The sequence below is a fragment of the Gobius niger genome, assembly GCF_951799975.1.
Source record: "Gobius niger genome assembly, contig: SCAFFOLD_59, whole genome shotgun sequence".
Classification (NCBI taxonomy): domain Eukaryota; kingdom Metazoa; phylum Chordata; class Actinopteri; order Gobiiformes; family Gobiidae; genus Gobius; species Gobius niger.
Genome location: NW_027639207.1, coordinates 82,501 through 99,983, shown reverse-complemented (window position 1 = coordinate 99,983; position 17,483 = coordinate 82,501). Strand labels below are relative to the sequence as shown.

General features: G+C 45.6%; 1 protein-coding gene across 1 annotated transcript in view; it reads right to left on the bottom strand.

The window, feature by feature from the left end:
• Window positions 1–169: 169 nt before the first annotated feature.
• The window catches only part of LOC306982762 (opsin-5-like), a gene marked incomplete at both ends in the record, with an annotated part of 28,502 nt that continues 11,188 nt past the window's right edge, over window positions 170–17,483 (bottom strand). Inside the window, 3 exons of the mRNA XM_079583219.1 lie at window positions 170–516; window positions 5,277–5,652; window positions 6,366–6,589. Coding sequence (XP_079439345.1) covers window positions 170–516; window positions 5,277–5,652; window positions 6,366–6,589 — 947 coding nt within the window. The remainder of the gene's footprint in view (window positions 517–5,276; window positions 5,653–6,365; window positions 6,590–17,483) is intronic.

Genomic DNA, 17,483 nt, shown 5'->3' with positions numbered 1-17,483 from the left:
AGCAGGTCGTCAAGATAGACCACACACCGGTTTCGGGGGATGTCAGCAAGGACTCTCTCCATTACGCGCTCAAAGGTTGCCGGAGCATTGCAGAGGCCAAAGGGCATGACCTTGAACTGTCACAACCCTTGGCCGATGGAGAACGCAGTTTTGGGACGGGCCTCTGGGGTCAGCTCAACCTGCCAATAGCCGCTGCGAAGGTCCAGGGAGCTGAACCAAGATGAGCCTGAGATGTAGTGCAGGGCATCATCGATGCGTGGCAGGGGGTAATGTCATTAAGTTGGCGGAAGTCCACACAGAAACGCCATGTGCCATCTTTCTTCCGAACGAGCACCACAGGAGCCGCCCAAGGGCTGTTGGAGGGCTCAATGATGCCCGCCCGCACCATCTCTTCAATCTTTTCCTGTGCTTCCAACCGTTTGGCGAGGGGTAGGCGGCGTGGGCGAAGGCGTATGGGACGGGCCTCGCCGTTATCTATGTCATGAAGGACAAGGTTGGTGTGGGTGCAGTCCTCATCTTTGGCAGCAAAAACATCAGCAAACAAGTCTAACAGCGATTTTAGTTGGCCAAAATGGCAAAAATGTCCAGCAGGCAACCCCGAAGCCAATTACAGAGGCTAAGAGACTCAGGGCCAGATCTTGTGCATCATAACGGAGACGATAGTGTGACATTTTGCACTCAGTAGGAGCACTTTGTGATCTTGCCACTACAGACTTAGCGCATTTAAATGGGCGGAGACACAGATTTTCCTCCAACCAGATCGACTCCGCGTCCAGGAGAGTGGTTGTGGGGGGTGAACATGTGCTTTTGTTTTGCTTCGCGTTCACACCAAGCGCTGATCCGCGCCACAGCGGACGCTGCAGCTCTTTTTCTCTGGAGACGTGAACATGGTTTAGCTCACGATGGGGTAAATAAAGTTTTTAGTTTGACCTGTGAGAGCCTAAGGCTTAAGAAAGAACGCAAGACAGCGCAATGTAAACGAGGAAGTGAATGTCAGCCGTGTTTCCATCAGTGCAGTCGCCTCCTCTTGTGACGCCACCTCACAGGTGGTGGAGGCCAATGGCACATATAGCGCCGCCACTCGGAAAATAATTTGCCAAGAGCCAGCGCCGCCCCGTGCGCCGCCACAAGATCTGGCCCGTACTGTCAGAAAGTCTCCTAGAAGATGTGAATGCAGCTCTGGGAGCAATTCCTACATCAACCATCACTGAAACCAATGAGCTGATCTACTCCACAGCAGCAGTGATCCTAGAGACGCTTGGCTATCGGAAGAGCAACCATGAGATGAAATACCCACCATGGAAAAGAAGGCTGGAGGATAACATCAAGGCAGCACGGAGGGAAGTGAGTCAATTGACAGAGGCCTTGAAAGGTGCAATGAAAAAGCAAGTACCCAAAAGGTACAGCCAGATGCCCATACCTGAAGCATTGGAAACTGCCAAACAAAGGCTCCAAGCCTTGGCCAGCCGCCTAAAGAGGTACACGAGAGACAACGAAGCCAAACGAGTAAATCGTCTGTTCACAACTCAACCAGCGAAAGTGTAGCTCAGTGGCAGGGTAACAATAACAGAGCAGACCCACCAAGAGAGGACCACAGAGAGGACCACAGAGAGGACCACAGAGAGGACCACAGCAACCTCCCTGAACAGAATCCAGTTACCATCACAGTGGCAGACGTCCAAGAAAGAGCCTCAGGTATGAAAAATTGGACAGCACCAGGCCCTGACATGATACACGCCTACTGACATGATACACGCCTACTGACATGATACACGCCTACTGACATGATACACGCCTACTGACATGATACACGCCTACTGACATGATACACGCCTACCGGCTTAAGAAACTCACGTCTCCATGAGCGCTTGGCAGCACAAATGAACCAGCTGCTGAGGGATGGGAATCACCCTGAATGGTTAACCGAAGGGCGCACAATCCTGATCCTGAAGGATCCCTCAAAGGGTACAGTCCCATCCAACTATCGGCCAATAACCTGCCTCTCCACAACGTGGAAGCTCATGTCCGGCACCAGAGCGGCTCAGATAAGTAAGCACATGGATCAATACATGAGCACAGCTCAGAAGGGAATCGGTAAAGATACCAGAGGTGCCAAACACCAGCTCCTGGTCGACAGAACAGTCGCTCGAGACTGCAGAACCCGACACACTAACCTGAGCACTGCCTGGATTGATTACAAGAAAGCCTACGACTCAATGCCACATACTTGGATCATTGAATGCCTGGAGCTCTACAACATCAACAGGACTCTAAGAGCCTTCATTGCAAACTCCATGAGGTTGTGGAAAACCACCCTTGAAGCCAATGGCAAGTCACTTGCACAAGTCTCCATCAAATGTGGCATATTCCAAGGAGACGCCCTGTCCCCACTGCTGTTCTGCATAGGTCTGAACCCCCTCAGCCAAATAATCAACAAGACTGGCTATGGATACCGACTCAGGAACGGGGCCACCATCAGTCACCTCCTCTACATGGATGACATCAAGCTGTAGCTAAGAATGAGCGAGACATCGACTCACTGATCCACCCGGATATACAGTGCAGACATTGGGATGTCATTGGGACTAGAGAAGTGTGGTCGGATGGTGACTCAGAGAGGGAAGGTCGTCCACACAGAAGGTCTCACTCCCAGACTCTCCAGATCTACCACACCAGACAAGACCCCAGGTGTAGACTGTGCAAAGAGGCCAATGAGACAATCCAGCTTTACATAACTGCAGGTGTAAGAACATAACTGCAGGTGTAAGAACATAACTGCAGGTGTAAGAACATAACTGCAGGTGTAAGAACATAACTGCAGGTGTAAGAACATAACTGCAGGTGTAAGAACATAACTGCAGGGTGTAAGAACATAACTGCAGGTGTAAGAACATAACTGCAGGTGTAAGAACATAACTGCAGGTGTAAGAACATAACTGCAGGTGTAAGATGCTGCAGGGAAAGCTTACATGGAGCCATAACCAAGTGGCTGGTATAGTGTACAGGAACATCTGTGCAGAGTCTGGGCTGGAAACCCCAAGGTCAAAGTGGGAAACACCTCCAAAGGTGGTGGAGAACGACCGAGCCAAGATCCTGTGGGACGTCCAGATCCAGACGGACAGAAGGTGATGAACCAACCGGACATTGTGGTGGTGACAAAGAGCAGAGGAGCCGCTGTGGTCGACATAGCAACACAAAGACTTCAACATCAGGAAAAAGGAACACGAGAAACTAGAGAAACACCAGGGGCTCAGAGAAGAGCTGGCGAAAACCTGGAGGGTGAAGGCATCAGTGGTGCCCGTGGTCGTTGGGGCACTCGGGGCAGTGACCCCCAAACTGGAGGAGCGGCTCCAGCAGATATATATATATAACATCTACACAATCTACTAAACATAAGGCTTACAGGCCGGTTGAGCCGCTTTATGTAATAACTGTTCCAAATGTAATACAACTGTAACTTCATTATGTAATAAATTTGTAATAACTGGACTGCACACACACAGTTAGTTCTGCATTTTCAAATACTTCATTCTTTGAGACAATTACACAGTTTATACACAGTTTATACACAGTTTATACACAGTTTATAACCATCATATTAACATGAAGAAGCTTCTAAACAGAGGACAGTGATAATGTTGCACATCTCTGAGGCTTTAAAGTTTAGAATCGAGTCTGAACTTAATCATCGACAATAAGGGAATCACTATTGAGCTGCTTATAACTGAGTAACAAATGTATTATGATACACAGTGTGTCCAGAAAGTATTCAGACTGAAAACTGCGCTCAGGTGCCTCCTGCTTCCACTGGTCATCATGGTGCAGATGTTTCTCCAGATCAAATTGTTTGGACGTGAAGAGCACAGTGGACTCTGTTATTGTAAAGAAGAGTTCCGAACCTCCAGGACTCCTCCTAGAGCTGGGCCCAAACTGACCATCAGAGGAGAAGGAACCTGGTCAAGGAGGAGAACAGGAACCTGATGGTCACTCTGACAGAGCTCTAGGTATTCTGAGGAAATGGGAGGACCTACAGTCGGACGACCATCCCTGCAGCACTGAACCATAAAGGCCTGACTGTTCCAGCAAGTGGGAAAAGTGTGAAGTCAAGAGTCTCTGAGGGTCTTAGAGTCGAGCACACTGGAAGTCAGAGTCTCTGAGAGTCTTAGAGTCGAGCACACTGGAAGTCAGAGTCTCTGAGTCTTAGAGTCGAGCACACTGGAAGTCAGAGTCTCTGAGTCTTAGAGTCGAGCACACTGGAAGTCAGAGTCTCTGAGAGTCTTAGAGTCGAGCACACTCGAAGTCAGAGTCTCTGAGGGTCTTAGAGTCGAGCACACTGGAAGTCAGAGTCTCTGAGGGTCTTAGAGTCGAGCACACTGGAAGTCAGAGTCTCTGAGGGTCTTAGAGTCGAGCACACTGGAAGTCAGAGTCTCTGAGAGTCTTAGAGTCGAGCACACTGGAAGTCAGAGTCTCTGAGAGTCTTAGAGTCGAGCACACTCGAAGTCAGAGTCTCTGAGGGTCTTAGAGTCGGGAACACTGGAAGTCAGAGTCTCTGAGTCTTAGAGTCTTAGAGTCGAGCACACTGGAAGTCAGAGTCTCAGAGTCTTAGAGTCGGGAACACTGGAAGTCAGAGTCTCTGAGAGTCTTAGAGTCGAGCACACTGGAAGTCAGAGTCTCTGAGTCTTAGAGTCTTAGAGTCGAGCACACTGGAAGTCAGAGTCTTAGAGTCGAGCACACTCGAAGTCAGAGTCTCTGAGGGTCTTAGAGTCGGGAACACTGGAAGTCAGAGTCTCTGAGTCTTAGAGTCTTAGAGTCGAGCACACTGGAAGTCAGAGTCTCAGAGTCTTAGAGTCGGGAACACTGGAAGTCAGAGTCTCTGAGAGTCTTAGAGTCGAGCACACTGGAAGTCAGAGTCTCTGAGTCTTAGAGTCGAGCACACTGGAAGTCAGAGTCTTAGAGTCGAGCACACTCGAAGTCAGAGTCTTAGAGTCGAGCACACTCGAAGTCAGAGTCTCTGAGGGTCTTAGAGTCGGGAACACTGGAAGTCAGAGTCTCAGAGTCTTAGAGTCGGGAACACTGGAAGTCAGAGTCTCAGAGTCTTAGAGTCGGGAACACTGGAAGTCAGAGTCTTAGAGTCGAGCACACTGGAAGTCAGAGTCTTAGAGTCGAGCACACTGGAAGTCAGAGTCTTAGAGTCGAGCACACTGGAAGTCAGAGTCTCAGAGTCTTAGAGTCGGGCACACTGGAAGTCAGAGTCTCTGAGTCTTAGAGTCGGGCACACTCGAAGTCAGAGCCGGTCTCTGAGGGCGTGGGCATGTGGGCCTCGGGGAGCGGTGGGTAGGGGTTGGGCGGGTCCAGGTGAGCGGGTGGTGGGCGTGGGCGGGGCTTATGTTTGCGTCCCGCCGGCTCCAGGGGTGGGTGGTTCTTGCCACGGGACGGGCGGGGGACGCACGGCAGCAGCAGCACCACGTCGCGGCGGAAGCGAGAGTTCAGCCCGAAGTAGATGAGCGGGTTGTAGAAAGACGCGGACTTAGCGAAGAGCCGTGTGAAGATGGACGTCAGGTTGGGGACGGAGAAACCGCAGGCCGACCACAGAGAGACCACGGCGTACGGAGACCAGGCCAGGATGAAGGCTGTGCAGATCACTATGGAAACCTGAGGACAGAGGACACAGATCACTATGGAAACCTGAGGACAGGGGACACAGATCACTATGGAAACCTGAGGACAGAGGACACAGATCACTATGGAAACCTGAGGACACAGATCACTATGGAAACCTGAGGACAGAGGACACAGATCACTATGGAAACCTGAGGACAGAGGACACAGATCACTATGGAAACCTGAGGACAGAGGACACAGATCACTATGGAAACCTGAGGACAGGGGACACAGATCACTATGGAAACCTGAGGACAGAGGACACAGATCACTATGGAAACCTGAGGACAGGGGACAGAGATCACTATGGAAACCTGAGGACAGAGGACACAGATCACTATGGAAACCTGAGGACACAGATCACTATGGAAACCTGAGGACGGGGGACACAGATCACTATGGAAACCTGAGGACACAGATCACTATGGAAACCTGAGGACACAGATCACTATGGAAACCTGAGGACACAGATCACTATGGAAACCTGAGGACACAGATCACTATGGAAACCTGAGGACAGAGGACACAGATCACTATGGAAACCTGAGGACAGGGGACAGAGATCACTATGGAACATCTATGACCCCATTAAAGTCTATGGAAAACAACCCCATTAAAGTCTATGGGAAACATAACCCATTAAGGTCTATGGGAAACATGACCCCATTAAGGTCTATGGGAGAGCCCCGGCGTCCCGCACTCACGATGGTCACGTCCCGCTCCATCTTGCGCTGCCGCTCGCTCAGGGGCCCCTCGCCGGAGAGGGCGTGGCCTCGTTTGACCGTGCGGATGATGGACACGTAACAGAACAACATGATCAGCACCGGCACCAAGAACTGGGCCAAGAGGACGGCCATGATGTAGGAGCGGGCGAGCGGCGAGTGGGCGGCGGCCGCCCAGTCCACCTCACACGTGCCGTACCCGCGGTCTGGAGGAGAGAGAGCACTACATGAGGGGGGGGCAGCACTATATAAGGAGGGGGACATCACTATATAAGAGAGGGACAGCACCCACATACCCCATGAAAGAGGGACAGCACTATATAAGAGAGGGACAGCACCCATATACCCCTATGAGAGAGGGACAGCACTATATAAGAGAGGGACAGCACTATATAAGAGAGGGACAGCACTATATAAGAGAGGGACATCACTATATAAGAGAGGGACATCACTATATAAGAGAGGGACAGCACTATATAAGAGAGGGGGACATCACTATATAAGAGAGGGACATCACTATATAAGAGAGGGACAGCACTATATAAGAGAGGGACAGCACTATATAAGAGAGGGACAGCACTATATAAGAGAGGGACAGCACTATATAAGAGAGGGACAGCACTATATAAGAGAGGGACAGCACTATATAAGAGAGGGACAGCACTATATAAGAGAGGGACAGCACTATATAAGAGAGGGACAGCACTATATAAGAGAGGGACAGCACTATATAAGAGAGGGACAGCACTATATAAGAGGGGGACATCACTATATAAGAGAGGGACAGCACTATATAAGAGAGGGACAGCACTATATAAGAGAGGGACAGCACTATATAAGAGAGGGACATCACTATATAAGAGAGGGACAGCACTATATAAGAGAGGGACATCACTATATAAGAGAGGGACAGCACTATATAAGAGAGGGACAGCACTATATAAGAGAGGGACAGCACTATATAAGAGAGGGACAGCACTATATAAGAGAGGGACAGCACTATATAAGAGGGACAGCACTATATAAGAGAGGGACATCACTATATAAGAGAGGGACAGCACTATATAAGAGGGGGACATCACTATATAAGAGAGGGACAGCACTATATAAGAGAGGGACATCACTATATAAGAGAGGGACATCACTATATAAGAGAGGGACATCACTATATAAGAGAGGGACATCACTATATAAGAGAGGGACATCACTATATAAGAGAGGGACAGCACTATATAAGAGAGGGACATCACTATATAAGAGAGGGACAGCACTATATAAGAGAGGGACATCACTATATAAGAGAGGGACATCACTATATAAGAGAGGGACATCACTATATAAGAGAGGGACATCACTATATAAGAGAGGGACATCACTATATAAGAGAGGGACAGCACTATATAAGAGAGGGACATCACTATATAAGAGAGGGACATCACTATATAAGAGAGGGACATCACTATATAAGAGGGGGACAGCACTATATAAGAGAGGGACATCACTATATAAGAGGGACAGCACTATATAAGAGAGGGACATCACTATATAAGAGAGGGACAGCACTATATAAGAGAGGGACATCACTATATAAGAGAGGGACATCACTATATAAGAGAGGGACAGCACTATATAAGAGAGGGACATCACTATATAAGAGAGGGACATCACTATATAAGAGAGGGACATCACTATATAAGAGGGGGACAGCACTATATAAGAGGGACAGCACTATATAAGAGAGGGACATCACTATATAAGAGAGGGACAGCACTATATAAGAGAGGGACATCACTATATAAGAGAGGGACAGCACTATATAAGAGAGGGACATCACTATATAAGAGAGGGACAGCACTATATAAGAGAGGGACAGCACTATATAAGAGAGGGACAGCACTATATAAGAGAGGGACAGCACTATATAAGAGAGGGACATCACTATATAAGAGAGGGACATCACTATATAAGAGAGGGACATCACTATATAAGAGAGGGACATCACTATATAAGAGAGGGACAGCACTATATAAGAGAGGGACATCACTATATAAGAGAGGGACAGCACTATATAAGAGAGGGACATCACTATATAAGAGAGGGACAGCACTATATAAGAGAGGGACATCACTATATAAGAGAGGGACAGCACTATATAAGAGAGGGACATCACTATATAAGAGAGGGACATCACTATATAAGAGAGGGACAGCACTATATAAGAGAGGGACATCACTATATAAGAGAGGGACAGCACTATATAAGAGAGGGACATCACTATATAAGAGAGGGACATCACTATATAAGAGAGGGACAGCACTATATAAGAGAGGGACAGCACTATATAAGAGAGGGACATCACTATATAAGAGAGGGACAGCACTATATAAGAGAGGGACAGCACTATATAAGAGAGGGACATCACTATATAAGAGAGGGGCAGCACTATATAAGAGAGGGACAGCACTATATAAGAGAGGGACATCACTATATAAGAGAGGGGCAGCACTATATAAGAGAGGGACATCACTATATAAGAGAGGGACAGCACTATATAAGAGAGGGACAGCACTATATAAGAGAGGGACAGCACTATATAAGAGAGGGACAGCACTATATAAGAGGGACAGCACTATATAAGAGAGGGACAGCACTATATAAGAGAGGGACATCACTATATAAGAGAGGGACAGAACTATATAAGAGAGGGACATCACTATATAAGAGAGGGACATCACTATATAAGAGAGGGACATCACTATATAAGAGAGGGACAGCACTATATAAGAGAGGGACATCACTATATAAGAGAGGGACAGAACTATATAAGAGAGGGACATCACTATATAAGAGGGACAGCACTATATAAGAGAGGGACATCACTATATAAGAGAGGGACATCACTATATAAGAGAGGGACATCACTATATAAGAGGGGGACAGCACTATATAAGAGAGGGACAGCACTATATAAGAGAGGGACATCACTATATAAGAGAGGGACATCACTATATAAGAGAGGGACAGCACTATATAAGAGAGGGACAGCACTATATAAGAGAGGGACAGCACTATATAAGAGAGGGACAGCACTATATAAGAGAGGGATATCACTATATAAGAGAGGGACAGCACTATATAAGAGGGACAGCACTATATAAGAGAGGGACAGCACTATATAAGAGAGGGACAGCACTATATAAGAGAGGGACAGCACTATATAAGAGAGGGACAGCACTATATAAGAGAGGGACAGCACTATATAAGAGAGGGACAGCACTATATAAGAGAGGGACATCACTATATAAGAGGGGGACAGCACTATAAAAGAGAGGGACAGCACTATATAAGAGAGGGACAGCACTATATAAGAGGGGGACAGCACTATATAAGAGAGGGACATCACTATATAAGAGGGACAGCACTATATAAGAGAGGGACAGCACTATATAAGAGAGGGACATCACTATATAAGAGAGGGACAGCACTATATAAGAGAGGGACATCACTATATAAGAGAGGGACATCACTATATAAGAGAGGGACAGCACTATATAAGAGAGGGACAGCACTATATAAGAGAGGGACAGCACTATATAAGAGAGGGACATCACTATATAAGGAGGGGGACATCACTATATAAGAGAGGGACAGCACTATATAAGAGAGGGACAGCACTATATAAGAGAGGGACATCACTATATAAGAGAGGGACAGCACTATATAAGAGAGGGACAGCACTATATAAGAGGGGGACATCACTATATAAGAGGGGGACATCACTATATAAGAGAGGGACAGCACTATATAAGAGAGGGACAGCACTATATAAGAGAGGGACATCACTATATAAGGAGGGGGACATCACTATATAAGAGAGGGACATCACTATATAAGAGAGGGACAGCACTATATAAGAGAGGGACATCACTATATAAGAGAGGGACATCACTATATAAGAGAGGGACATCACTATATAAGAGAGGGACAGCACTATATAAGAGAGGGACATCACTATATAAGAGGGGGACAGCACTATATAAGAGAGGGACAGCACTATATAAGAGAGGGACATCACTATATAAGAGGGGGACATCACTATATAAGAGGGGGACAGCACTATATAAGAGAGGGATATCACTATATAAGAGAGGGATATCACTATATAAGAGAGGGACAGCACTACATAAGAGAGGGACATCACTATATAAGAGGGGGACATCACTATATAAGAGAGGGACAGCACTATATAAGGAGGGGGACAGCACTATATAAGAGAGGGACAGCACTATATAAGAGAGGGACAGCACTATATAAGAGAGGGACAGCACTATATAAGAGAGGGACAGCACTATATAAGGAGGGGGACAGCACTATATAAGAGAGGGACAGCACTATATAAGAGAGGGACAGCACTATATAAGAGAGGGACATCACTATATAAGAGGGGGACATCACTATATAAGAGAGGGACAGCACTATATAAGAGGGGGACATCACTATATAAGAGAGGGACAGCACTATATAAGGAGGGGGACAGCACTATATAAGAGAGGGACAGCACTATATAAGAGAGGGACAGCACTATATGAGAGAGGGACAGCACTATATAAGAGAGGGACAGCACTATATAAGAGAGGGACAGCACTATATGAGAGAGGGACAGCACTATATAAGAGAGGGACAGCACTATATAAGAGAGGGACAGCACTATATAAGAGAGGGACATCACTATATAAGAGAGGGACAGCACTATATAAGAGAGGGACAGCACTATATAAGAGAGGGACAGCACTATATAAGAGAGGGACATCACTATATAAGAGAGGGACATCACTATATAAGAGAGGGACATCACTATATAAGAGAGGGACAGCACCCACATACCCCATGAAAGAGGGACAGCACTATATAAGAGAGGGACAGCACTATATAAGAGAGGGACATCACTATATAAGGAGGGGGACAGCACTATATAAGAGGGGGACAGCACTATATAAGAGAGGGACATCACTATATAAGGAGGGGGACAGCACTATATAAGAGAGGGACAGCACTATATAAGAGAGGGACAGCACTATATAAGAGAGGGACAGCACTATATAAGAGAGGGACAGCACTATATAAGAGAGGGACATCACTATATGAGAGAGGGACATCACTATATAAGAGAGGGACAGCACTATATAAGAGAGGGACAGCACTATATAAGAGAGGGACATCACTATATAAGAGAGGGACAGCACTATATAAGAGAGGGGCAGCACTATATAAGAGAGGGACAGCACTATATAAGAGAGGGACATCACTATATAAGAGAGGGACAGCACTATATAAGAGGGACAGCACTATATAAGAGAGGGACAGCACTATATAAGAGAGGGACATCACTATATAAGAGAGGGACAGCACTATATAAGAGAGGGGCAGCACTATATAAGAGAGGGACAGCACTATATAAGAGAGGGGCAGCACTATATAAGAGAGGGACAGCACTATATAAGAGAGGGACATCACTATATAAGAGAGGGGCAGCACTATATAAGAGAGGGACAGCACTATATAAGAGAGGGACAGCACTATATAAGAGGGACAGCACTATATAAGAGGGGGACATCACTATATAAGAGAGGGACAGCACTATATAAGAGAGGGACAGCACTATATAAGAGAGGGACATCACTATATAAGAGAGGGACAGCACTATATAAGAGAGGGACAGCACTATATAAGAGGGGGACATCACTATATAAGAGAGGGACAGCACTATATAAGAGAGGGACAGCACTATATAAGAGGGACAGCACTATATAAGAGAGGGACAGCACTATATAAGAGAGGGACAGCACTATATAAGAGAGGGACATCACTATATAAGAGGGACAGCACTATATAAGAGAGGGACAGCACTATATAAGAGAGGGACAGCACTATATAAGAGAGGGACAGCACTATATAAGAGAGGGACATCACTATATAAGAGGGACAGCACTATATAAGAGAGGGACAGCACTATATAAGAGAGGGACAGCACTATATAAGAGAGGGACAGCACTATATAAGAGAGGGACAGCACTATATAAGAGGGGGACAGCACTATATAAGAGAGGGACAGCACTATATAAGAGAGGGACAGCACTATATAAGAGAGGGGCAGCACTATATAAGAGAGGGACAGCACTATATAAGAGAGGGACAGCACTATATAAGAGAGGGGCAGCACTATATAAGAGAGGGACAGCACTATATAAGAGAGGGACATCACTATATAAGAGGGGGACATCACTATATGAGAGAGGGACATCACTATATGAGAGAGGGACATCACTTACATGCCCCTATAAGAGAGGGACAGCACTATATAAGAGGGGGACATCACTATATAAGAGGGGGACATCACTATATAAGAGGGGGACATCACTATATGAGAGAGGGACATCAATTACATGCCCCTATGAGAGAGGGACAGCACTATATAAGAGGGGGACAGCACTATATAAGAGGGGGACATCACTATATAAGAGAGGGACATCACTATATGAGAGAGGGACATCACTTACATGCCCCTATGAAAGAGGGACATCACTCACATGCCCCTATGAGAGAGGGACAGCACTATATAAGGGGGGGACATCACTTACATGCCCCTATGAGAGAGGGACATCACTTACATGCCCCTATAAGAGAGGGACAGCACTATATAAGAGAGGGACAGCACTATATAAGAGGGGGACAGCACTATATAAGAGAGGGACAGCACTATATAAGAGAGGGACAGCACTATATAAGAGAGGGACAGCACTATATAAGAGAGGGACAGCACTATATAAGAGGGGGACAGCACTATATAAGAGAGGGACAGCACTATATAAGAGAGGGACATCACTATATAAGAGAGGGACAGCACTATATAAGAGAGGGACAGCACTATATAAGAGAGGGACATCACTATATAAGAGAGGGACAGCACTATATAAGAGGGGGACAGCACTATATAAGAGAGGGACAGCACTATATAAGAGAGGGACAGCACTATATAAGAGAGGGACAGCACTATATAAGAGAGGGACAGCACTATATAAGAGAGGGACAGCACTATATAAGAGAGGGACAGCACTATATAAGAGAGGGACAGCACTATAAGAGAGGGACAGCACTATATAAGAGAGGGACAGCACTATATAAGAGAGGGACAGCACTATATAAGAGGGGGACAGCACTATATAAGAGAGGGACAGCACTATATAAGAGAGGGACAGCACTATATAAGAGAGGGACAGCACTATATAAGAGAGGGACAGCACTATATAAGAGAGGGACAGCACTATATAAGAGAGGGACAGCACTATATAAGAGAGGGACAGCACTATATAAGAGAGGGACAGCACTATATAAGAGAGGGACAGCACTATAAGAGAGGGACAGCACTATATAAGAGAGGGACAGCACTATATAAGAGAGGGACAGCACTATATAAGAGAGGGACAGCACTATATAAGAGAGGGACAGCACTATATAAGAGAGGGACAGCACTATATAAGAGAGGGACAGCACTATATAAGAGAGGGACAGCACTATATAAGAGAGGGACAGCACTATATAAGAGAGGGACAGCACTATATAAGAGAGGGACAGCACTATATAAGAGAGGGACAGCACTATAAGAGAGGGACAGCACTATATAAGAGAGGGACAGCACTATATAAGAGAGGGACAGCACTATATGAGAGAGGGACATCACTATATAAGAGAGGGACAGCACTATATAAGAGAGGGACAGCACTATATAAGAGAGGGACAGCACTATATAAGAGAGGGACAGCACTATATAAGAGAGGGACAGCACTATATAAGAGAGGGACAGCACTATATAAGAGAGGGACAGCACTATATAAGAGAGGGACAGCACTATATAAGAGAGGGACAGCACTATATAAGAGAGGGACAGCACTATATAAGAGAGGGACAGCACTATATAAGAGAGGGACAGCACTATAAGAGAGGGACAGCACTATATAAGAGAGGGACAGCACTATATAAGAGAGGGACAGCACTATAAGAGAGGGACAGCACTATAAGAGAGGGACAGCACTATATAAGAAAGGGACAGCACTATAAGAGAGGGACAGCACTATATAAGAGAGGGACAGCACTATACAAGAGAGGGACAGCACTATATAAGAGAGGGACAGCACTATATAAGAGGGACAGCACTATAAGAGAGGGACAGCACTATATAAGAGAGGGACAGCACTATATAAGAGAGGGACAGCACTATATAAGAGAGGGACAGCACTATATAAGAGAGGGACATCACTATATAAGAGAGGGACAGCACTATATAAGAGAGGGACAGCACTATATAAGAGAGGGACAGCACTATATAAGAGAGGGACAGCACTATAAGAGAGGGACAGCACTATATAAGAGAGGGACAGCACTATAAGAGAGGGACAGCACTATATAAGAGAGGGACAGCACTATATAAGAGAGGGACAGCACTATATAAGAGAGGGACAGCACTATATAAGAGAGGGACAGCACTATATAAGAGAGGGACAGCACTATATAAGAGAGGGGCAGCACTATATAAGAGAGGGACATCACTATATAAGAGAGGGACAGCACTATATAAGAGAGGGACAGCACTATATAAGAGAGGGACAGCACTATATAAGAAAGGGACAGCACTATAAGAGAGGGACAGCACTATATAAGAGAGGGACATCACTATATAAGAGAGGGACAGCACTATATAAGAGAGGGACAGCACTATATAAGAGAGGGACAGCACTATATAAGAGAGGGACAGCACTATATAAGAGAGGGACAGCACTATATAAGAGAGGGACAGCACTATATAAGAGAGGGACAGCACTATATAAGAGAGGGACAGCACTATATAAGAGAGGGACAGCACTATATAAGAGAGGGACAGCACTATATAAGAGAGGGACAGCACTATAAGAGAGGGACAGCACTATATAAGAGAGGGACAGCACTATATAAGAGAGGGACATCACTATATAAGAGAGGGACAGCACTATATAAGAGAGGGACATCACTATATAAGAGAGGGACAGCACTATATAAGAGAGGGACATCACTATATAAGAGAGGGACAGCACTATATAAGAGAGGGACAGCACTATATAAGAGAGGGACAGCACTATATAAGAGAGGGACAGCACTATATAAGAGAGGGACATCACTATATAAGAGAGGGACATCACTATATAAGAGAGGGACATCACTATATGAGAGAGGGACATCACTATATAAGAGAGGGACAGCACTATATAAGAGAGGGACAGCACTATATAAGAGAGGGACAGCACTATATAAGAGAGGGACATCACTATATAAGAGAGGGACAGCACTATATAAGAGAGGGACAGCACTATATAAGAGACGGACAGCACTATATAAGAGAGGGACAGCACTATATGAGAGAGGGACATCACTATATAAGAGAGGGACAGCACTATATAAGAGAGGGACAGCACTATATAAGAGAGGGACATCACTATATAAGAGAGGGACAGCACTATATAAGAGAGGGACAGCACTATATAAGAGAGGGACATCACTATATAAGAGGGACAGCACTATATAAGAGAGGGACAGCACTATATAAGAGAGGGACAGCACTATATAAGAGACGGACAGCACTATATAGAAGAGGGACAGCACTATATGAGAGAGGGACATCACTATATAAGAGAGGGACATCACTATATAAGAGAGGGACAGCACTATATAAGAGAGGGACAGCACTATATAAGAGAGGGACAGCACTATATAAGAGAGGGACAGCACTATATAAGAGAGGGACAGCACTATATAAGAGAGGGACAGCACTATATAAGAGAGGGACAGCACTATATAAGAGAGGGACAGCACTATATAAGAGAGGGACATCACTATATAAGAGGGGGACATCACTATATAAGAGAGGGACATCACTATATAAGAGAGGGACAGCACTATATAAGAGAGGGACATCACTATATAAGAGAGGGACATCACTATATAAGAGAGGGAAATCACTATATAAGAGAGGGACATCACTATATAAGAGAGGGACATCACTATATAAGAGAGGGACAGCACTATATAAGAGAGGGACAGCACTATATAAGAGAGGGACATCACTATATAAGAGGGGGACATCACTATATAAGAGAGGGACATCACTATATAAGAGAGGGACAGCACTATATAAGAGGGGGACATCACTATATAAGAGAGGGACATCACTATATAAGAGAGGGAAATCACTATATAAGAGAGGGACAGCACTATATAAGAGAGGGACAGCACTATATAAGAGAGGGACAGCACTATATAAGAGAGGGACAGCACTATATGAGAGAGGGACATCACTATATAAGAGAGGGACATCACTATATAAGAGAGGGACAGCACTATATAAGGAGGGGGACATCACTATATAAGAGAGGGACAGCACTATATAAGAGAGGGACAGCACTATATAAGAGAGGGACATCACTATATAAGAGGGGGACATCACTATATAAGAGAGGGACAGCACTATATAAGAGAGGGACATCACTATATAAGAGAGGGACAGCACTATATAAGAGGGGGACATCACTATATAAGAGAGGGACATCACTATATAAGAGAGGGAAATCACTATATAAGAGAGGGACAGCACTATATAAGAGAGGGACAGCACTATATAAGAGAGGGACAGCACTATATAAGAGAGGGACATCACTATATAAGAGAGGGACAGCACTATATAAGAGAGGGACATCACTATATAAGAGAGGGACATCACTATATAAGAGAGGGACATCACTATATAAGAGGGAAATCACTATATAAGAGAGGGACAGCACTATATAAGAGAGGGACAGCACTATATAAGAGAGGGACAGCACTATATAAGAGAGGGACAGCACTATATAAGAGAGGGACAGCACTATATAAGAGAGGGACATCACTATATAAGAGGGGGACATCACTATATAAGAGAGGGACATCACTATATAAGAGAGGGACAGCACTATATAAGAGAGGGACAGCACTATATAAGAGAGGGACATCACTATATAAGAGAGGGACATCACTATA